Source organism: Notamacropus eugenii, chromosome 1 (assembly GCF_028372415.1).
Source record: "Notamacropus eugenii isolate mMacEug1 chromosome 1, mMacEug1.pri_v2, whole genome shotgun sequence".
Taxonomy (NCBI): Eukaryota; Metazoa; Chordata; class Mammalia; order Diprotodontia; family Macropodidae; genus Notamacropus; species Notamacropus eugenii.
In genome coordinates, this window is record NC_092872.1 from 13,364,479 (window position 1) to 13,387,692 (window position 23,214).

The following is a 23,214-nucleotide window of genomic DNA, read 5'->3' on the forward strand; positions in this document are numbered from 1 at the left end:
TATTTGATGGAAACCCTATTGGAGTTCATCCATAATTTAGGGAATGGGCCACGTTTTAGTTGCACTGTGGTCACTAGTAACATGTTATGTATGCATTTTTTCTAAGTTTTCCCATTTTCAGCCTTCAATTCCTTTGGAACTTTGGAAATATTTAATTCCAATGTTATGTTGTCTTGTGTACTGAGAACTATTGAATACCTTTAATCTCTCCCTCTTTGGAAAGCAATTAAATTGACTCAATTGCTTCCTCAGTTCCTTCTTAAATTCCTATTATTTCATTTGTAAAACAGGAAAACCTCTTGTCCCTAGTGATAGTGGAAAGACAAAGAAATGGGACCACAGACTAACAGATTTATTCACAGAATATTTCAATATTCCTATTAGGTTCCACTGAATTTGTCTGGACTGTTAGAAAAAAATGATCCTTTTAGATCCAGTTCAGACTCCCCAAAATTCATGAGCAAGAATGTCTGCTGGACTCCTGTGACTTTTCCTTTACCCCCAAGAATTTTTGTATATTCTACTTTTAGGACCTAACACGCAAAAAATAATCTCACAACTAAGCTGTAAATCCCTTCTCGGATATTCTCAGCTTCAGGGAGCTACTAGTCCTCGAACCCCAAAGACATAACAAGTCAACTGCATATCAATCCCAACAAAAACAAGGCAGAAAGATGTGGGTTATAGGTTGTTTTATTTCCATAGCCTGCAAGAGTTTATCAACGCTGGCTTAGCTGATATAGCCCCAAGTCTGTTACGACCTCCCCCCTGCTGCAACTTGGGCAATATCAGTCCATAGAAAACCAGGTTGGGGACCAAGCCGAGGAGTGTGTGTGTGGGGGACCTCTCCCCCTTCCTATCTCGTATTTTTTCTAACAAGATTGCTTTACATTTAAATGCTAATTCCCAAACCCAAAACATAGCAGCAACCAGTCACCAGCATCACTGATTCTCATGCTACCTTCTATTCCCACTTCCCCTTTTTGGGAGTTAAGGAAGAAGGTAATATTTGTGTTTGAGGAAACCTGGCTGTGCCCAATAGAGCCAGGGATGACATGAGGATAGCTACCTGTAGTGCAAGGTGGCCAGATCTACTGCACACAAGAGCAGACACCAGAGCAGCTTTCTTTCTGGCACGTCAAGATCTAGCCCTAACTCTGATCCCAGGGGCCCTTTGGAGGCCCCACTCCCAGAGGACTAGATGAGAGGGTGACTGGAGATAAATTTACTACCCCCTTCCCCTCAAATTTAAACATGATAAAGCCAGAAAGTTTCACCTTCAGGATCCACCAGGTTCCCTCCTGAGAAACATGTTCTGTATGGTCAGTTCCACACCAGCTCCCAACTTTTTTCTTAATGCCCAGAGCTTTTGTCCCCTCAACCCAAAAAGGGCAGGCAGTTCCTCTAACACTGATTTGATACCCCATGGTCCACAAAATGGGACTGTTAAAACTTTTTTAAAAGCATCAGCCTGAAGTTCAGAAAACTCTTCAGACTTGGAGTAGATCAAAAGGAAAAACTTTTCAATGGTACCATGAAGGGTAATAAGAGAGGAATACCCAAATTAAAGTACACTTGCCTTAGAGCTTATTTTCTCTCACTCCTTACCTTGGAGTATAGATATTATATGCCTTAACACTGATCTGGGACCAACCCAGCTGCGGCTGCCTGAAGTGCTTTCTTGATTGTAACTTCTGTTCCGGAAAGGTCCAGGAGTCGTTAAGCAATGACAGGACAGAGGGGCATCTATCAAATAGGCTCCACTGTTCTAAGATGAATGGTAAAAACCCAGTTCTATGCAGACAGCAGTGCTAAAGGGAGTCACCAAAGCCTTGTGACTTTCACAAAGCGTAGCACAAGGCTACAGACAAGGCTGACGCTCACCATCTCGATGAACACAGCTCCACCTCACTCTTGGTTTGAAGCAACCTCCAGGCCTGCTTAAGACCTCCTGGGGTTTAGAAAGCTACTTCACCTCATTCCCTGTGCCATCACTAACCAAACCACTCTGTGAACATCTAGTCTTTTCTCTTTTCTTTAAAAAAAAAAAAAAAATTAAAAATAGACTCTGGGTCCAAGGCAGTCCCTAGAATAATAATACTCCACTTGGAAAGGCAGTATTTTGACCTAATGATCCAGGAGTTAAAAAAATAAAGTGATCGACAAAGTTGAATAAATTAACACATAGGAGGTGTACACAATAGAAACCCTTTCTCCTCAGATTGTCTTTGGTATTTGTCAGTGCACCTTTGTGTACAACAATTCCCTTAGTTCTCACCCCTTGACCCCCTACCCCTCAAACCCAGTATTTCCTTGTGACTGCCACAGATTAGCTGCAGAGGAGGGAGATAGCCAAAGTCACTCAGGGAAGAAGCCATTTGAGGTACAAATCTGACTCCTAGGGATCTTAGGCAACCTCAGCGCCATCAACTCTATCTGAGTGTCAATACAAATTCTTAGTAAGCTCCACGAGGTAACTTAAGGTAGCAGCAAACCATCTCCCCCCACCCCCCTCCCAAAGCATTCCTGGTCTCTGCCAAAGGAAAGCTTTTCTCATTAAAATATCTTAAAAAGTTCCAGCAAAAGGGACAACAAGAGAGTTGTCAACAGGATAATGGCAGGAAGCAGAGGCTCTCATAATTGAGGCCCAGGTGATGATGGTCAGCACGTGGAGCGAGTGAGCTTGCAGATACAGCCAGGAAGACCTATCCAGCTGGCCCCTTTCCTCAGGCTTCTCTGGAACAGGGGGAGGAGCCCCACCCTCAGAGCTTCTTTAGGCGACTGTACATTTCTCTTTTGCTTTTTTCCCCTGCCCATGTCCGGCTCTTGGTTCGAAATTTCTTCAGGTCTTCCTTAAAATCTTCATGGTGCATGGGACGGTAGCTTGGGGGCTCACAGTATGACTGGCAAGAGAGAAAAGGATATACCCAGTATTGGACTCAACTTCACATGGAAGGGGACCAATTATTGCTCTTCATAAGATCTAGGTATGGTGACCCTCCACACAATAGATGGGAGTAAGGTAATATTTGTGGTACTTGGGTCTGTTTGTCCAAAGGGACATCCTACCACTTTCCTTCCTCCCCATGTCAAAGCTCAAGACTGGAATATACAGGATGTGAACAGACACAGCTTGTAATTCCTATGATACCAGAACCTCCCAATCTGAGAGTCTCGGGTCTGTACGTAGAGATAAGTTGGGTCTCTTCCTCTCAAAAAGGAATATCCTTGAGGGCCTAATGTAATGAGTTCTTTACACCCCACAGATGGGTGAAACACTGTCATTGACAGGTGCTGCTCTAGGGCAGTCTTACCTTACACTTCAAAAAGAAATCTTTGTACCCTCCCTTTAAAACATATAGTTCAGGGTAGTGGAGTTTGGGGTATTCGTTATCCAGTCGGTCCCGCTCTCTCACAAATCTGCACCTGGAGAAAGAGGGAAAAAACAAAGGAGATTTAACTGAGGGAAGGAGAGTGGGAAAAAGGAAGAAAACCTTTATTATTTCTCCTATGTGTTATCACTCCTTTTGAGCCACTGACAACCAGTCGCTAGCACCATAAGGTCTGGTACCTACTTCAAAGTGGGATGTGTACATGTGCGTGTGTGTAAAAAGAATCACACTTGAAAAGTACATCTTAGAGTTAGGAAGTAGTAGTGGAAAATGTAGTGACCAACTAATACAATTAATAAAGACCATTCTGTGTGCCATATACTACCCTCTTCTCCCCCTGCCAAGTTGCTTAAGCCCTAAAATATAAAAAATATGTTAATTGTGCCTTGTGCCTCCTAAGGACTCTCAGATCCTAAATGTCCCTCTCATTTGACAACTTGACCTGTATTGCCTACGTTTTAAGGCATCAGTAATAAGACAAGAGTTTTGGGAAGTCTTCTGTAGGTTTTTGGTATTCATAAGAAATGCTACCTGAGTCATTAGAGGTAGCTTGTGCCAGTTTACCAGATATCAAATATACCTTTCCTCTACATATCTAAATTAAGTACCAGAAATGAGGATGTGGAGAGTGCTGGGAATAAGACCTCAAGAATAAGGACATAACATGTAATACTATACATAACATTATATATATTATGATAATATATAAAATAATAAAAAATAGTAATAATACAATATAAACAAAAATAAGGAATGTGGCAATGGTTATTTTCTAGGAATTCTCTGCTCAACTTTGAGTAAGCTCTGGTTCTACAGATAGCCTAGTTACTTACATTCGGGGCCCTCGCTCTGAAGAAAATTCGCAGTGGAAAACAACAATGACACGTTTGTCATCCGTTGGCCTGATGGGTTTCTTCAGTAAGAAGGCTTCCACTTCTTCTTCCATGTGTAAGTTCACTGCACCCTAGAAAGAAATCAACAAACTCCTAAGGTCAAAGCAGGAGCTACTAGGGATCCCTATAACTCAATTGCCTGGTCAGACTGGAAGCAAAAGTCTTTTGGAGGCACAGCTTGCCAAGTACCTCCTTCTTTCACTCTACAGCTTTTACCAATTTCCAAGCTATAGCTGCCCTCACTTATGCTGTTACCTGACCTAATAAGACTGGGCAAAAGGGCTGCAGAGTGAGCTAAAGGATATAAAAATCACAAGCCAGCCAGAACAGGAAATTCAACTGGACATTTCTCAAGCACATACAATCTGCAGCACAACTTTCTAGGTACAAATATAAAAACGACCCAGTTCTCTTATTGCCAGGGAACTTGCAACCTACAGAGAAGCAGAAAATATGACTGAGGAAGGAAGGGGCTCCTGCACTGGTGAAGAAAAGGAAAGATATTAACAGGCAGAGAGATGCAGATGAGAAGGGAGTCCATCTTGGCTACGGTGCCACTGAGGAAGAGTGAGCAGCGTGACCTGGCAGTAACAGAGTGCGCAAAGGGGAGCGCTGTGAAGGGTCTTGGACGCTAGGCTAACGGCTTTAGTTGGCAGATAATAGGCAGGGACTACATTTTTTAGCAGGAGAGTAACTAATGTTTAGAATTGTGTATTAATAAGATTACAATGGAAGCAGCATGGAATAGAGAAGGGAGAGAACGCAAGCAGGAAGGGATGAAAGGAGAAAAGTCAAGAATGATTGTGGTGTCCTTAATGGGAATAGGGAAGTGAGTATAGGGGCAGGTTTTTTTTTTTTGCAGGGAGAGAGATCAATTTGTTATTTAAACATTTTGAGATTGAGTATTTAAAGTGCTGAGCTATCTAAGGCAACGGAGATGTGGAAATGAAGGGAGAGGCTGGTGTTAGAGTTAGACATTTATAACTCACTGGGACACAGGTAATAACTGAAGTGGGAATAGCTAAGTTTTTCAAGGGATAGATTATACAGACAAAAAGAAGGCTGTGAATAACCACAAAAGACAGAAGAGGATGAATGGTAGAAGAAAAAGAATACACCAAAGGAGAACAAGAAATATCCATCAGAAAGAGAAGAGATACAACACGAAACAACTATCATGAAAGTTAAGAGAAAAGAGTACATCTAGAGTGACCAACGTTATCAAATTCTTTAGGAATGCTAAGGAGAGGGAAGTAAGAGATTTGGCAATTAAGAAGCATTGTGGTGCCATGGAAAGAACTGCATTTGGATTCAGAGAATCTGGTTTTGAGTTCTGTCTCTGCTAGTTTCCACTGCTGTAATCTTCTCACTTAAGAGCAGAGTGGTTAATTAAAAGAAAGCAGTTTTCTCTCATCTAAAAAGGAAGTGTGGGACTAGACCTAGGTCCTTGGGTGTAGCCTTTTGACTGAGTCCAAGTTTTACAGAACAAATTCTTTTAAAAGGCAGTTCTATGAAGCTGGGGTCCAAAGGGCCATACTTGAGGCCTTCAGGCCACAGGTTCCCCACTTCTGGACTAGATCATCACTGATACTACTTTCAGCTCTAAATTTTGGATGCTGTGATAAGTTACTATGGAGAATATAATGTCAGTAAAATGACAATGACAGAAATCAGATTACAGGTGGCTGGTGGTTAAGTATAGACTACTCTTATTTAATAATGAAATAGGTGACACCATGGGAGGACAGCTTAAGGGAATAGCAGAGTCAAAGACAGGTTTTGTTTTGTTGTTTTTTCTTTTTAAAGATCAAGGGTGGAAATATCTTGTTGACCAGAGCATTTGTAGAGAGAGGAGCAGGAACCCAATAGAGGAGAGGCTAAAGATGATCAGTCTCTCCTCTATTGGGAATGTACGACAAATGGAGCCAAGTCTGAGCAGACTAGAAGGCGGTGGCCACTTCATCCTCTGAGACAAGAAAGTGGTGGTTGGTCAGTCATTTTTCAGTTGTGTCCAACTCTTTGTGATCCTATTTTTTGGGTTTTCTTGGCAAAGGTATTGGAGTGGTTTGCTCTCCTCCACTCATTTTACAGATGAGGAAACAATGTAAACAGGGTAAAGATTCAGGAAGGAAAAATGGGTAAAAACAGACAATTTCAAATGTAAAGAAAGGGAATCAGAAACTCCCAACAGTTATTTCTTCATGTGACAGTCAAAAGAAATGACTAAAAAAAGGACTATCCTATAGGAAATGAGAAAGTCTAAATTTCTATGTGACAGATCCAGGAAGTAGGGTCTTCTTACTTCCCCCAGCATGATTATACTGCTTGCGAGAACTGGAAAAGACAATTGGCCATGGGTTATCCAGGACTGGGATATTAGCAGGGTGAAAACAAGGGATTCAAGGACAGAAATTCATATCTTATTGAAATAACTGACTAGAGAGTAAAGAGTGAAATGAAATTTGACCAGTGGTGACAGACTAGAAGACCTGGGAAGAGGCACTGAGGGACCAGAGATCACAATGAAGGTATATGGTCCAGGAAGAGAGGATAGGAAGGATAGAAGTTTTCAGTCAGAGAAGGGACTTTCAAAGTTCTATGGCTTTTGTGCAATTATAAGTGACAATAATGTCTAGAATTTGACTCTGAGTCATTAATAACTGAAAAAATTAAGGAACTGAGAAATGAGGAGGGGAGAATGGCTATCAAAGTGATTAAGCTTTGGGAATAGGTATTTAACCAACAAAACCCTCCAAGTTCCCAAGTCAGCATGCCCCTACCTGCAAAGGGATTCCCTCTCTAGTTTGCACAACAGTAAATGTTGGTGTTCCCACGAATCCCTTTGAGGAACAAGGGAAGGAGGAGAGTATACAAAGAGATCACGTGAGACAAATTTTCAGAGAGGGAGACTGGATTCTGTGGAACTAAACCAGAAACTTATTTTCAACTAATAATCACTTAGATTGGTGTCAGCTACCTTCCTTATAAGGTATACCAAGATGCCCCCTGCTGGATGGCAGCCCTAGACATACCTTAATATGGCCTCCTTCATATTCATATGGATATCTGCAGTCAATGATGACAAACTCTTTAATTAGATTTGCAAACTTCCCATTCAACACAGATGCCATCTGAGGAAAACCAATGAGAAGAGGCAGAGAGAGATTTAAGTTTAGCTGTTTCTAGTAGCTAAAGACTTAAATACTTTGTGTGCAATTGAATCCTTGAGAGTTGCTTACTATTTCTGGAGAAATATATTTTAGATCTTCATGCTTCCCAGAAACTGTGTGAAAAAGGTAACCCTAAAATAAAAACAGAAAAAATATTAGCACTGCTGCTTCTGCAGGCACAAATGAGTGTGACCACTTTCTGGCTCAGCCGCTGGTACAAGGCAGATTAGCTAAGAGTTTGTAGTTTGTTTTAAGTTGTAGTCTGCTATGGCAGCTCTCCTCTCTCCACAGATCCAGCAGACCAACCCATGAGCAGGACCTTTACGCTAATGTGTGGGCATAAAACCTACTCTTACTCTGTGGCCAGCTATTTCAACAAGACACTACTTTTAGTGTAGGTTAGAGGTCAAAGGTTACCTATAAGTCCAGAAATTACCTGTCTCCATTACCCTAAAAGGCTCTATAGACACTGTTACAATTAACCTTTAAAATCTGGTAAAGCCTATGGAATGTTTTTAACGTACAACATAAAATACACAGGGGATCACAAAGCGAACTACTATTACTGTATTCCAAAGAGATCATAAAAATGGGAAAGGGTCGCACATGTACAAAAATATTTATAGCAGCTCTCTTTGTGGTGGTCAAGAATTGGAAATCAAAGGGATGCCCATCAGTTGGGGAATGGCTGAACAAGCTGTGGTATATGAATGTAATGGAATACTATTGTGGTATAAGAAATGATGAACAGGAGGAGTTCAGAGAGGCCTGGAAAGACTTATATGAACCGATGCTGAGTGAAAGGAGCAGAACCAGGAGAGCTTTGTACATAGCAATAACCACAGTGTAGGAGGAATTTTTCTGGCAGACTTAGCCCTTCACAGCAATGCAAGGACCTAAAAAAATTCCCAGTGAACTTTTGAGGCAAAATGCCTTCCACATCCAGAGAAAGAACTATGGCACTGGATTGCAGAATAAAGCAGACCATTTTCTCTTGCATTATGGTTTTTTTTTAATGGTTTCTCCCATTCATTTTAATTCTTCTATGTAACATGACGAAGGTGAAAATGTATTTAATAAGAATGTATGTGTAGAACCTATATAAGACTGTACATTGTCTCAGAGAGGGAGGGGAAAAAATCTAAGATATATGGAAGTGATTATAGAAAACTGAAAACAAATACATTAAAAAAACAAAAACAAAAACAAAAAACTACTATTGAAATATAGTCATCAGATACCAAGTTCTGGGTCCCAGCTGAAGAATTCCTCAAGAGAGGGCTAAAAGGTGCCTTAGAAATCATTTAGAAGAGCCAGAATTTGAATGCAGGTCATCTGGCTCCAAGTTGAATGCTTTTTCTACTGTGTCACACTTCCTCTTTCACAAGGACATTTTTACTTTGAGTAGAGGTGAGAAAACCATGGCAATTTCTTTCCTTTTTAAAAAATTCAATATTATTTTATTTGCAGTGCCTGTAGTGTTACTTCCTATTGGGATTTTAAAGTCTTCCAAAATGGTAGTCGTGTAGTAACGGATGACTAGAATGTCAAAATGGATTAGGCTCACTAACGGTGACCTCAACTTTGATGGGAAGGAAATCAGCATTCATAGTGTCTGCTACGTGCCATGCACTGTGCCAAATGCTTTAAAAGTTATACATTCCTTGAGCCTCACAAAAACTCTAAAATGTAGAGATTATGATTATCATCCTTATTTTATAGATGAGGAAACTGAGGCAAACAGAGGGTCACACTGCTGGTAAGTGTCTGAGGAAGGATTTGAATGGGTCTTCCTGACTCCAGGCCCAGCTTTGCCCCGAATGCTTTTCTTCCACTCTCACTTGAATCTCTCCAAAACATCAACAAAGTCTGGAAAACTGTTACCCTGCCCATTCTTTAAGATTCATCAGTATTACTCTAAGCCCAAAAAATTCCTCTTTGGCACACACAAACTTACGCGGGCTCTATTTTCCAATACCATTCTGAATTCATGAATGGGCTTTTGATCCCAAGGAGAGTACCTTTGAAAAATCACCAATGAGGTCTCTTTGGTCATTGTCCAAAATACTCTTGATGGTCTCTTCTGTGGAAGGTGACTGGGATATAACTGGCTGCAGGCTCTGTATCAAAAACACAAAGATGGAGAATGATTCCTAAGAGCCAGGGCTTTTGACTTAACCCTGGAACACAGGGAAAACATTTGTCTTTGATGTGAACGATTAGCAGACTACTTCTGATCCGAAAGATAAGCCTTTTATTTATAACACAATTAAACCATAAATAAAAAAACAACAACAAATTTCTAAAAATCCTTTTTTTCAAAGAATCTGCAACTAAGGATTTGCTTATCGGTATTTAGCAACTGTTAGAAGAAACTCTTGCACATAGTTAACAATTAATAAATACATTTTAATTCATTTACCAGCTATGAATTGGCCCAATTACCCTGGAAAGCACCCTGAAGTTGTCATGGCTTCACCTTCTAGTTCCCACAAAGTTTCCTTTTTAAAAAAACAAGGTATGGCTATTTGTAGCGCAGTCAAGGCATTATGTGAAAATCTAAAGCCTTCATAAATTAAGTTTACAGAAAGCAGAGATTCAGATGGTCTGCATAGTAAATAATGAGGATATAAAAAATGGAATAGAAACGCTGTGGAAATAAGACAGCAATAGAAAGGCCCGGAGTCCTGTGCACGCACACACAACACAGTCTTCCACCAATACAACAATCAGACAAACCTCATTGAGTTTCATTGTTTCTTCAGTAGGTTCCTCTACTGTGCTTTTCCTCTTTTTTGTGTTTCCTGGTGGGGAATCCTCAGAAGAACGTTCCAGTCTCTTCAACATAGGACGGGTCATGGTGCTGGGTGTAGATGAGGATTCAAACAGCTTACACCGTTTACCCTGAGAAGGACATGCCAATTATGCTTTATGCCCAGGCAAGGGTTGGAGGAATGAATGACAAGTAGCTGGTATCTCAGTTGGTCTAGCTTCCAGGTTTCTGTCATGCTGAATCCCCCTGAGAAGCTACTGTTAAGAGGACAGAAATTACTCTGCTTTCTCCTAACTGTCCTTATTTCTACTGACCTAGAGTTAGGCCTGGTGCCTTGGTTACTCTCTTCCCAAATTGTTTAAGAATCAAATTCTACAAAGTTTTCAGATTAATTGCACCAGGCTGTAGTCAAATGGTGGCCAACCAGAAAAAAGGCACAAGTTATAATTAACTAGTATGAACTTGTAATAATAACACCAGGCAGAAAAACTGAAATACTTTATTCATACTCTGACAGCATCCCTCATACTTCTGCAATGTAACGGTAATTGTGCTTTATGGTTGTTTCAAGGACCAGAAAGAAATGTAACAAATACAATCCAATAGAACAAGTCTATAATATCTGAGGGGCTGCAAATGGCCAAGACATTATGTAAGGATGATCGCTCCAATATTTATAGTTCAGTGGCATATGGTTTGAACTTGAAGTCCCCAAAAGATTATAGAATGAAACTCTTCACAGCAAAACAAATTTCTACCTTGGAGAGGGGTGGGGGAGTAGGGAGCGGATGCTATTTGATTCAGGATTAACACAGGAAAGCAGATCTGTAAGGATTAAATAAAGTATTAAACTGTTTCAAAAACCACAAAGAGCTACAGAAATGTAAGAGATTATTGTCACTGAAGACCTAGAGTATGCTATGGGACCTAGAACACTTTTGTGGATATTACGGGAAATATACAAGAACCCTTTTCAGGAATGAACTCTTTAGGAAATGGAGTATAGCAAAGAAGATAAGGAATGACCACACCTCGGAAAAAGTCAACATTTCATGAGTGAGAAGAGCAAGAATTAATAAAGAGACAAAAGGAATAGAAAAAGACAGGAGAAGATAGAACCATTAAGTTGGGCCTTAGTGGTTAAACAAGTCTGATCTGGAACTGAGAGGTAGGACATATAAGGAAAAATTGCAGGCTGAAAAAATGTGCCAGCTAGACTGGGGACAAAACCTAGAGTAGTGGCCTTTTACTAGTTGGATTCATTAAGTTAAATTTTGTTGAACAAATTTAAATAATGAGCCTGTAACTAATCTGCAGGTATATAGCAGGCTCCCACATTTCCTTACCTTGTAATTAAGTTTTGCCCCTTCATAGGTAGCTGTAAAGGTGCTAAATATTAGAGACAGAAGAAAAGGAATATAAGAAAGAGCCAAGGACTCAAGGCTATGATCCAGATGTTTGAGTGCAAGTAAAATGCCAGAAACCATGTAGCATGGTCACAGATCCTTAGTCCCAAGTTCTTCAAGAATTTTTGTCAATAATGCCATGACTTACTTGGTTTGCTGTCCTTCTCATTACTAGGGGAGCTGTCCAAAGGCTTGACATGCATGATGACATTTCATCATCATTCTAAATGAGGAAGAATAAAGTATTTTTAAAAAATGAGATGATTGTAAATGGTTTGAACAGTTTAGGTGTGATCCTAGACAATGAATGGGTCCAAAGGAAGAAGAGGGTATTGTCTCTCTGAGGCATATGTACTTTTGAGGTGGGGTGCACTGAAGGGGTCAACTGCCACACCTTGCACCAGTTAACTTGGCAGAGGTCAGTAATCTCATTACTACCATTCCAGAGACAAGCAAGCAAACAATTCATTCTTAATTATGTTCTCATTCCAAAGTGCCTCTAACACTGTAGTTCTGGTCTTCAGCACTGTGATCAGTACTTGTAACTCAGGCCTACTAGACTTAGGTCTTATTGGGGATAGGTGATATTTGATGCATAAATGCCCTGCCTCTGTGACCTTAGCTAGGGTCAAAGAAACACCTCAAACAAAAGTAAGGAAACATGAGATGATTAATTCAAAGGGTTTTCTTCAATCCACAAAGCCAAAGTTAACACATCTCAGTTTTTATTTTCTATCTGGCTTTACTTCAAAGCCCGTTATAATATAAAGCCATCCTTTTACCAGACCAACATATTTGTGCTCCTGTGCAAAGTCTTATGGTCCCCAAACACACCATGTATACTCTTTTATTCTTTTTCTATGTAGTATGCTTTCTTTCCATTCCAATAGCTATCTATATAATCCTCAGTACCAAAAATAAAGCTAGCTTACATCCCATTTTCATCACAGGATTGTCCTTTTCTGAACTCTTATGGCACTTATAGTTAACATCATTTTAAAAATGATTGTTCTCTTATTGTTTCAAGCAAGTTAGTTTTTGCCCTGAAACCTGATTCATCAGGTATTCTCTAATAGCTTGACCAACAACGTCCAGCGCACAGGCTTCCAAGTACTTGACATAAGCTTTGCTCTTTCAAGCCTTCGGTTTCAATTCCCTAAGAGGCCCAAATAAGAAGATGTTCTGGAGTTCCTGGGAAGGCTCAGAGGACATCGAGGAGTGGAGGGAAGGGGATGTACCTTCAGGTTCTCTCCATCAAGTATTTCCAGGAATCCATCATCCTCATCAGCCAGTGAGGTCAGAGGAGACTGTGGCAGGAAGAGAGGGAAGTAGTTTGCAAGTTCACAGCTATCCTTTTCATTGGTAGAAAACTATAAGATAGTTCATGAGTTTTGTTAAAAAAAACCAACAACAAAACACAGATCAGGTCAAATGTTATTCCCTTCATTAGATCAAGGGGGTCTTGGTGAAGACCTGGTGTTACCCTTGACACTTTTCTCCCCCACAACATCCAGGGAGTTGCCAGGTCTTAGCTGTTCTACCTCTCCAACCCAATTCCCTCCTTCCTTCCCTCTTTCTGTCAAAAGCACCACCATTCTTCCTATCACCAACGTTCTCCATCTTGAAGTTAGCTTCAAGTCTTAACTCTCATTCAGTCCCATATCAAATCAGCTGTCAGTTCTTTTTGATGGTACTTTGGTTATTTCTCATTTACAACTTGTTCTCTCCACTTATACCACCAACCATCCTAGTTCAGGCACTCTGGCCCAGACAAATCTCCTGCCTCTATAAGTTATTCTTCACGTGGCCACCACATTTGGGAGGAGAAATAATATGGGCCTAAACTAGGATATCATGGGGAGCGGGGGAGTTCCATCTTGCAATAAACAATTCACCAAAGTAAATGTTCTGAGTCTAGATGATTGGCCCCAGCTCTTTACACTGAAATATTCCTACAGTGGAGAAGAAGCAACTCAAGATCATTAATTTGACAGAAATGAGATAAGGAACCCTAGGTCGTAGGTCAGGTCTATTTCTCATTGCAACGCACACTTTAGTTTACAAGTTGCCTGTGCTGACATTAGCTCTTTAAGGGTACTGTAATCACCCGAGAACAAACTTTTAGCCTCAGTTCAAGACAGTTAAATCCATTTCTCCCCTCCAAATTATTAATTTGTTTCCAGTTTTCAACAATCACTTCCACGGTCAAAGGATATGAATAGGCAATTTTCAGAGGAAGAAATTAAAAATATCTATAATCATATGAAAAAATGCTCTAAATCACTATTGGTTAGAGAGATGCAAATCAAAACAACTCTGAGGTACCACATCACACCTATAAGACTGGCAAACATGACAGAACAAGAAAATGATAAATGCTGGAGAGGATGTGGGAGAGTTGGAACACTAATTCATTGTTGGTGGAGCTGCGAGCGCATCCAACCATTCTGGAGAGCAATTTGGAACTATGCCCAAAGGGCTACAAAAATGTGCATACCCTTTGACCCAGCAATATCGCTACTAGGACTATATCCCCAAGAGATCATAAAAATGGGAAAGGGTCCCACATGTACAAAAATATTTATAGCAGCACTCTATGTAGTTGCCCAAAACTGGAAGTCAAGGGGAGGTCCATCAATTGGGGAATGGCTGAATAAATTATGGTATATGAATGTAATGGAGTACTATTGTGCCATAAGAAATGATGAACAAGAAGACTTCAGAGAGGCCTGGAAGGACTTATATGACCTGATGCTGAGTGAAAGGAGCAGAACCAGGAGAACTTTATGCACAGCAACGACCACAGTGTGTGAGAGTTTTTTCTGGTAGACTTAGATTTTTGTAATAACACAAGAACTTCTTACAAAAAAAAAAAAAAAATCCCAATGGTGGATCTCAAGGCAAAATGCCTTCCACACTCAGAGAGAGAAATATGGAAGTCACTCACATAATGTAGCAGATCATGTTTGTGTATGTGTATGTGTTTGTGTATCATGTTCTGATTTGTTATATGATTTCTTTCATTTATCTTAGTCTGACTACATAGCATGACTATAGTGAAAATATACTCAATAGGAAAGTATATGTAGAATCTATACAGAATTGTATGCAGTCGTGGGGAGGGAGGGGGGTAGTGGGGGGTAGGTGGGGGGGATAAAATCACAATTGTATGGCAGTGATTGTTAAACATTAAAAAATAAAAATAAAAAAATTAAAAAAAATAAAAAAATAAAAAAAACAATCACTTCCATAAGCTCCAAATTTCTTTCCTCTCATTCCATCCCCCCTGCCCCCCACAAGATGACATACAATCTTACATGGGTTCTACACATACATTTCTATTAAACACATTTTCACATTAGTCATGTTGCATAGAAGAATTAAAATGAATGACAGAAACCATGACAAAAACCAAACTAAACCAAACCAAAACTAAGGAGAAAATAGTCTGCTTCATTCTGCATTCCTACTCCATAGTTCTTTCTCTGGATGTGGATGGCATTTTGCATCATGAATCTTTTGGAAATGGCTAAACCCATTTCTTATCACAACCATTATAGTGGCATTATACTCTTAGGTGCTACCACTAAAGAACCATTATAGGCAGATCAGTCAGAGGTATGTCTACAGATCATGAACTGTTTTCACAGTCTCGAAGAAACAGGATAGACATGCAACATGTGATTTGTACTAATAATTCTTGGTCCAAAGCTTAGTGCCCTGGAGGGATACAAACCCTGCGATTTCCCAGGTGGCCAAAGGGGTCAGCTCCAGGGAGTACAATGCCTGTGGTTAAAGGAGTCTCCCTCTAACCAATGGGAACAGTACCAAGGGCCAGGACTTTAGTTTTCAATTACACATTGAAAATGATTAGTATTTTGCTTCTCCAATGTCCTGTTTTAGGCCACAAATAAAGATGTGGGTTTCAGATTCAAATTCAGACCTAAGTCTCCTGGGCAGGAGGTGAAAAATGATTACTAAAACTTCTACAATAATTATGAAAAAGAATTAGGGCCTCTACCTAACAGAGTCCTGCAGCTCCAAAATGCTTCTGGTCTGACCCAATTTAAACTAACACTTAGGAAACTACCTAAGAACTAGTAGTATTTCTGACTAATAGTTGGGCAAGATACATAATCATGGTTGCTATTACTGACAGTTTGTTTACGTATCAGACCCTGTAAGCAGATAGCTGATCCGAGAATGACTGGTAGGAGAGCTTCTCCAGAGGAGGCTGCATCCTTGTCATCCAAGAATACTATTTTCTGGGGACAAAGGATGACTTTATCAAAAGAAGCTTTGTTCAGTAAGAGGCACAATCTGGTAGCACACAAATTCAGGAGGAATAGTCTTGGTCAGAACTCGCAGCAGGCCTTGGATAAATGTGGACCCCATCCCCTCACCTTTGGTGTTCTGATCAAACCTCCAGGTACAAGTCAGGTCTGCCTGGTAGTGTTATGAGTCTGAGTCACAAGACAGTCCCAGAGCCTATAGGGTACACACAATCTCCAGAAAAGACCCCAGGATTTCCCCATAACCAGTAGAAGTTGGGCAAGTCAAAGCAAAGAGGACATACCATTTGAGCAGGGGATGAATTCTGTCTTTGGGTGAAGACATCTTCTCCAAGTCCATGAAGAGGGCCACGGGGTACAGGCCTTGTTGGCTTCTTAAACTCAAAGACTTCCTGCAGGACAGCATGACTGATTTTAAGACCTTTCCTACCACCTGCCATGTTTGTCCCATAAATTCAGATATAGACTAGGTGACATGTATCACGACTGCCTTATATGACTACCTCAAAATTAAGAGTTCAGATTTTATTACAAGAAAGATATTATAATCTGTGGAACCAAAAAATATCAGTGTCATCACTGATCCCCTAGCATTTACAGTGATGAGATCAAGTCTATCAAGGCTGCCTAGTCTTGTTTCCAAGCATCTTTTTAATGAAGAAGCAATGTTTCTAAAATTATTTTTTACATTTTTGTTGCTGACTCTTCCCTCTAACTATCCATTTGCTAGGCATGAGCATGGCATACCAATCACAATGTTTCTTAAATAAATATCTAAGGTGAGACTGCCTGAGTCAGAGACCAGATGTTCCTAGCAAAGGCTGTCCAGGGAACAGAATATCCACTACGTATAACAAATAGTGTAATAAAGTGATATAAGTCACTACTTCCTAGAAATAATCTTATCTGGAGACAAAACACGTACTCGTTAGTATAGCATCTCTAGCAAAATTAACATCAGTTCCAAATGAATCAGAGAAAGAAAGGAAAAGAGATAACTGTGAGTAGATGGAAATTCCTGTTCTGTCTTTTCTATTTCCATCACAGTAATGCTTCATGGAGGACATAAAAGATTTCAGCTTGGCCATAAAGACTGATTGGTTAAAAGCTGCACTGGTAAAAGGCACTTCAGGGATTACCAGATATGAACATATGCTCAGAGGATCATGAGAACTACCTATCTAGAGTGTATTTGTTGGGGAATGTAAGAAGTAGGTTTAGAAAGGTAGTTTTGGGTCAGATGGTAGACGGTCTTGCTGTCAAGGGAATTTGAACTTTGTGAAGTAGCTCTGGACTTGGACTCTTACGAGATGACCATCGATATCTCTGAGTTCTAACTAGGTTCATTCACTTTGTTCTTTCTAGTTCTGTGGCGGGGATATTGTCTTGAAGTTTTGGTAGTTACCCTCAAGGCAATCTGTTATCATTTTGCTTTGGCCAAAAATTTAAGTCTCCCACAAGCCACTAATCTTCTTAGCTTTCACCTCTGACTTAATTAATACCTTAAAGTCATACTCACATTTTCCTTGTTTTCATCATGGTCACTTAGCTGAAAGATATCACAGTCAAATGAATCAAAATGGCTTCTCTTCAGGGCAGGGCTACACCCTAGGAGCTTCTGCTGTAAAGGTGATAAGAATAAACTGGACATCAGTTGGGTAATGGATGCTTCAGTCAAGTTTCCTTATTTAATTTAGCTATTCAAAGAAAAACATAGCTAACTAGAAATAATCTAAACAGTTATTTCATAATCTTTAGGCCACTATCAAGGGAAAAAAAACAGAGAAAATTAATTTCTTCTCTATGTTTTGATAAAAACATACTTGGTAATAACCGTCCCAGACTTCTCTACTTGGACAATTCAAGGTACTATAATTTCATTGGAAAAGAAAAGTCACCTCTGGTTTGAGCTAGAACACATGTAAATAGAAGTGAAAAAGGGCTAAGACTTAGGCGTCCACTTCTGTTGAAGATTTCTTGGATGAGAAGTTCTTCTTTTCCTTTCTCTATGGGAACATGAGATGGCTCTTTGCCAACTGCAAACATTTATTTGCAGTGAAATTTGTAACACGGTCACTTCTTTCCCTACAAAATTATCCTTGGTGAACACAACAAAATTTAAGCTCCAGATCAGTAATACTGAAAGAAAGAAAAAGAACTTACTGGCAGGGAGTTTATTCTCCTCATGGGTTTTTCAAGGCTACAATAAGAACAGAGAGCAAATGAAGTTAGTTAAGTAATTCAACATTGATTGGCAACCAATTCTTTCCTTTAAGGCAAACCCACTTACCTAAATGTCTGCAGAAAGAACATCATTTTCCCAAATTCACCCAACCCAAAATACTTTAAGCTTCTAGGGAAACCAAGTGGGTTCGAACAAAATATTCTCTTCAACACATTCCCATGAAGCTGGGGTTTAAAAACTTTTGTATGTTATAGACCACTTCTACAAACTGGCAAAGATTATGAACCCCCTTTCAAAAGGTTTTGAAATGCACAAAATAAAATAAATAGGATCTCAAAGAAATATTGAAATAGTTTAACAAGATATATTTTTTAAAATGGTAAAAATATTTTTAAAGTTCATGGATCCCAGGTTATGAATTCCTTCCTTAAAGGCAAGAATTATGCTACAGGACAGGAACATGAGAGATTTGAATACTTACACTTAAAACTAAAGTAAGCTAGTGTATGATAAAAAACAAGAGTGAGTGCAACAGCATTCACGTGGGACATCTTAGTCCAGATTCCTAGTCAATCAGGATTCTAATAATATTCTCATTTGGTATTTAAAAAAAAAAATTAAAAGAAGCAAATACATACTTTTCTTTTCTATCCAGGGGCCCAGGAGAATCCAGACAAAAACCTATTGGGGCACAAAAAAAGTCTTTACTACACGGCCATTGTGATCCAGAGGTTTTGTAAATTGTTTTTATAGCTTAATTTCTTTTATTATTAACTCTAAACATCTCATTTGAAATCATTTCAAACTTTTAAGAAGCCAGTGGGCTACCCCAGGAACTTCAGGGTGAACATGGTTTGTAATTACCTGAGACTCAGTATCTGTTTTTTGAGGCAATCAGCCTACAGTGACGGACTCCAGATTGGTTCAGGTTGTATGTGTGTATGGAGTGGGGTGTGTGGCGGCACTTTACATGGATTCTGACATAAAAGCTAGTGTTCATATAGGGCATGTTATCCCACAACCCTGGGAGGTAAGTGCTATTATTATCACCTCCATTTTACAAATAAGATACTGAGGCAGACAGAGGTTAAGTGACTTGTTCAAGGTCATCTGAGGTCAGACTTGAATTCAGGTCTTCCTGACCCCAGGTCCAGAGCTCTATTTACTTTACCAATCTAGCTGCCTTTGAAGGAGACATAATGCTTCCCTCTGCTCTGGAGTTACCATCAGTGAAATAAGACTTAAGGGAAAAGTAGGCTAGATGAATTGTTAAACCATCTTCTGAGTATTCAGGTAGGGATTATCTGGTTTATGGTTAATATCCATGTCATCTCCCTCTCAGATGGCAAGTACTTGATCAGCCCTGCTGCAAGTAGACTGCATCTGGTCAAAAGGCACCAATCTCTAATTCAGATCAATTTATCCATGGGTAACAGGAACAAATACAAATTAGAGCCACTGCGAAGAGATCTGGTAGGTTTCTGACTTATGTTTAAGAAAATGGCACCTAACAAGGAATTCTTGCTCCCCAAAGACAGAAGATCTTAGAGGTTTAATATAATTTATATACCAACCTCGGAGTAGCCTGGACTCACCAGCCCCCAGGCAACTTTTATTTTCTGGGCATTCAGTCACAATGGAATCTGCATACTACTTACCCTCAAACCATTTTTCACTTCCCTCTTCTCCTTCCAAGTGGTAAGAGATAACCATGCACACTGGAAATCTGAAGAGAATCAAACTTTCCTCCAGGTACTCTTCTACATACCCCCCCACTTCAACCAAATGAACCACTTACTATTCCCAGGACCTGTCTTGTCCTTTCCTACCTTCCTTTAACATTCAACAAGCCTCTGATTACACCATTCATTCCCTTTGTCTGGAGGGTCACTCTACTCCAATCTCCATTTATTCCTACTGAAAATTAACCTGTTTTCAGACACTGCAATAATTCATATTATACTATTTCTATGGCACTTATCACATACTGTCTTACCTTTCAATTACTTATGTACATGTGCCTCCTGTATTAAATTAGAAGCTTCATGAAAAAGAGGGGCTTGTTGTATCTCGTCTCCTTCCCAAGGCCTCCCCCAGCACAGTGGGCACATACAACAAATATCTGTTATGCGTAGAATGAAAGAATACCTGAATCTGTAGACTCTGAGGAGCTTGTCCGCTGCAGGCTGCCGCTCTTCTTTGTTTCCAGCTGATGCTCACATTCACTGCACACAAAACCAAACCATTCTTTACATGCAGTTTTGGAATCTGATAAGAACAACTCCTCTTCTCCACGGACTATGAGTCACCGTGAGACAGAGGGAAAACATCAAGCTATTTAACAGCTTTTTGGCCCTACCTGCTGTCCCACAAGGACCACCTCCCGCAACCACAACTCCTCTCCAGCACAGCACCTAAGGCCCGGTGGGATTCAAAGCTCTTAATGCCACCCAGGCCCCCGGCCCTCCACCTCCAGAAGGAGTACCTCCTTACTCTTGTGGGGTTGCATGCTTATTTGAGGGAAATTCAGAACAAGGTTACAATGGAAACTAGTATTCCAGAAACTGAAAGGAGTCCAAGGCAAGGAAGCAAGAGGGTGGTGTGGCTAAGGAGGGACAAGCCTTCTGTTCAGCCTCCTCCCAAGCATCTCTCAGACCTACTGGGGCGCTGCGGAACCACCCAGGCCCCTGGCAACATGGAGGCCAGGGGCCGAGCCTGGGCCACAGGCAAGGTGCTGTGGCTAACTTAGCCATGTGCCTAAAAGACGGAAACGGAAGGCTCCCCCTGGAGACCCTGCTCAAGGCCTGTAGAGAGAGGGGTGGGGAGGCTTTAGAGCATGGGAAAGCTGGGGGAGCCGAGAGCTGGCGGAGATGGAGGTATGAGGGAGGCGGTGAGAAGGAGCCGGAACGAGGAGGCGGTGGTGATGGGGAAGGCTGGAGGGGGCAGTGGAGTGAAGGAAAGGGGAGCAGGATGGGGGGTTGGAGAAGAATGGACGTTGTTGGGGGGACTGTGGAGTCTGAAGTATGGTGCACACTGCGGGGAGAAGGAAGAGGGAAGGAAGGTGGGGTAAAGGACAGGAGGCTGGAAATCAGCCCATTGTAGGGAGGGGTGGTTATGAGGAGCAGGAGGGCAGGTGCGACGGGGCAGAACGTATGTGCCGCATAGGTTCGGAGCCCGGACTGGGCGATGAGCCGGCCCAGCGAGACCCAGGAGGGGCAGTGACTTGGCCAAGGTCACTCCCCGGGGGCGCTGCCCAGGAATGACGGGGCCGGGGGGGCTCCGGGAGGGCCCAGGCCGCCCCGCCTCTCTCACCTGCCCAGGCCCCGCAGCTGGTCCATGGTGACCGCCAGGTTGGTGACCGGGGACAGCCCCCCGGGGCCGGCGGGGAACAGGGCCTTGACCACGGCGGGCGGAGAGCCGCAGGCGAAGTGGAGGCGGCGGCGGTGCGGGGGCTCCGGGCCCAGCTCCATCCGGAGCAGCGGCGGCGGCGCCGCCTCTCTTCTCTCCTCGCCCCGCGCCGCGCCGCCCCCACCGCCTCCCGGAGCGCGGGCCCGGCCCGCGGTCAAACACAAACACGGCCCGAGGGCAGGCCGCGAGCGATGCCCACGCCGGGGGTTCCGGGGCCGCGCCAAGCCGAGGGTTAAACCCAAACAAGCCGGGCGGGCGCAGGGCCGGCGGACCTCGGGCCGGGGGCGCGGGCCCGATCGGCCCAGACGCGGCGGCGGCGGCGGCGGCGGAGAGCGGGGAGCGGGACCGCGGCAGCCCCCGGCGGACCTCCTGCCCAGCTGCCCGGGGGTGTCGCAGGAGCCGCTCGCAGAGTACCGCTGCTGCCCCGCCCACCTTTCCTAGTTGGCGCCAAACCCAAGCCACCAATCAGAAAACGGGACCTCCGTTCCACCCCCTGAACGGCAGCCGAGCTTAACCAATAAAAATTCAAGGAGGGGAGACTGTCGGAGACCCGCTCCGTCACTAAGCCTCTCTAGAGGAGGCGGGGCCAAAGTCGAGAAGCGGAAGTAGGGGTGGGGGAAGGGCGAACAAGGAGAAGGAGAATGAGATCCAATGTGTGGAAGCGGCGGCTCCCAGCATGCCACGCAAGCTAGCCAAAGGAACCGCCCAGTCCGGCGGAACTGACGCTGCATTCTGGGAGTTGTAGTTCCTCGTGGCCGCTAGCTTGGATTTCTCTTTTTTCTCTCTACGCCTCCCTGGCAGCCTAGAAGTTTAATTTCCACATTGGCCCGAGGATGTTTTGCTCTTGGATGACCATAAGATGGCTGTAAAGATGAGGGGTGGGGGCATCTCTTGCTTTGGTCACTGGCTCTGCTGTCAGAAGCATGTGGGCCTTGGAGCCCACAGGGAGGAGCCTTCTCCCCTGCCCCCAGCAGCCTGGCAGCTGAAGAAGTACTCAGCCATGCTTTGGATAAAGACAAAGTTCTAACAAAGTGGGGGAGTCCCTGGAGACCCCCAGAAAACAAGCCCAAGGAATGCCTGAGCTGGAGGAGGCCTGGGCCCTTTGGCCAAGGGCAGGCAGAAAGCCACTTGTAGGACAAAAGCCAGCTCTGGGCCTGCGTTTCCACACTCTAGAGGTTTTGAATAAAATGTGGAGTCCAGAGGGACCTCATAATGTAGTGGAGTCAACCCCGGCTTTGGCTCTCAGCACCCAAGTCAGAATCTGGCTCTGCCACTTAACTGTCAGCGTTGAGTCAACAAACAGTTCTTTATCAAGGACCTCAGGCTGGGCGTTGGAGTCAGGAGGGCCTGGGTTCAGATCTGCACTTGGAAACTTAGTAGTCGTGTGACCCTGGGCAGTTATCCTCTGTTTGCCTTAGTCCACTAGAGGATAACATGGCAAACCACTCCAGTATCCTTGCCAGGAATGTGTGGCATTGTTGCGTTATGGTCCGCAGGCTCACTAAGAGTTGGGCATGACTAACAACGTGTGCCAGGCATTGTGTTAAGTGCCTGAGATACAAAGGAAGGTAAAAGACAATCTCTGCTTGAGCCCTCAAGCAGCTCAATTTAAAGGTAGAGACAATGTACAGCATATGCAAATAAGAAACGCTGGATAAGTTGTAGATGATACCAGAGGGAAAGTATTAGATCAAG

At 42.4% G+C, this 23,214-nt stretch overlaps 1 protein-coding gene across 3 annotated transcripts; it reads right to left on the bottom strand.

The window, feature by feature from the left end:
• Positions 1–677: 677 nt before the first annotated feature.
• On the bottom strand, positions 678–21,657 carry CDC25A (cell division cycle 25A). 3 transcript variants are annotated; one of them, XM_072654143.1, is made up of 15 exons: positions 21,424–21,657; positions 20,260–20,336; positions 18,750–18,792; positions 18,090–18,126; positions 17,446–17,544; positions 16,211–16,318; positions 12,873–13,004; positions 11,783–11,857; positions 10,195–10,359; positions 9,477–9,575; positions 7,525–7,587; positions 7,318–7,416; positions 4,226–4,356; positions 3,315–3,426; positions 678–2,903 (listed from the first exon to the last, which is right to left on the bottom strand). In XM_072654143.1, exons 1-15 carry the CDS (start codon positions 21,579–21,581, stop codon positions 2,763–2,765), a joined length of 1,539 nt encoding a protein of 512 aa, XP_072510244.1. In that variant the 5' UTR covers positions 21,582–21,657; the 3' UTR covers positions 678–2,762. The 3 variants fall into 3 exon arrangements, with proteins under 3 accessions (XP_072510244.1, XP_072510252.1, XP_072510237.1); XM_072654151.1 differs by having other exon boundaries at positions 12,873–12,941; positions 17,446–17,547; positions 21,424–21,656; XM_072654136.1 differs by having other exon boundaries at positions 17,446–17,547; positions 21,424–21,656.
• Positions 21,658–23,214: the final 1,557 nt, after the last annotated feature.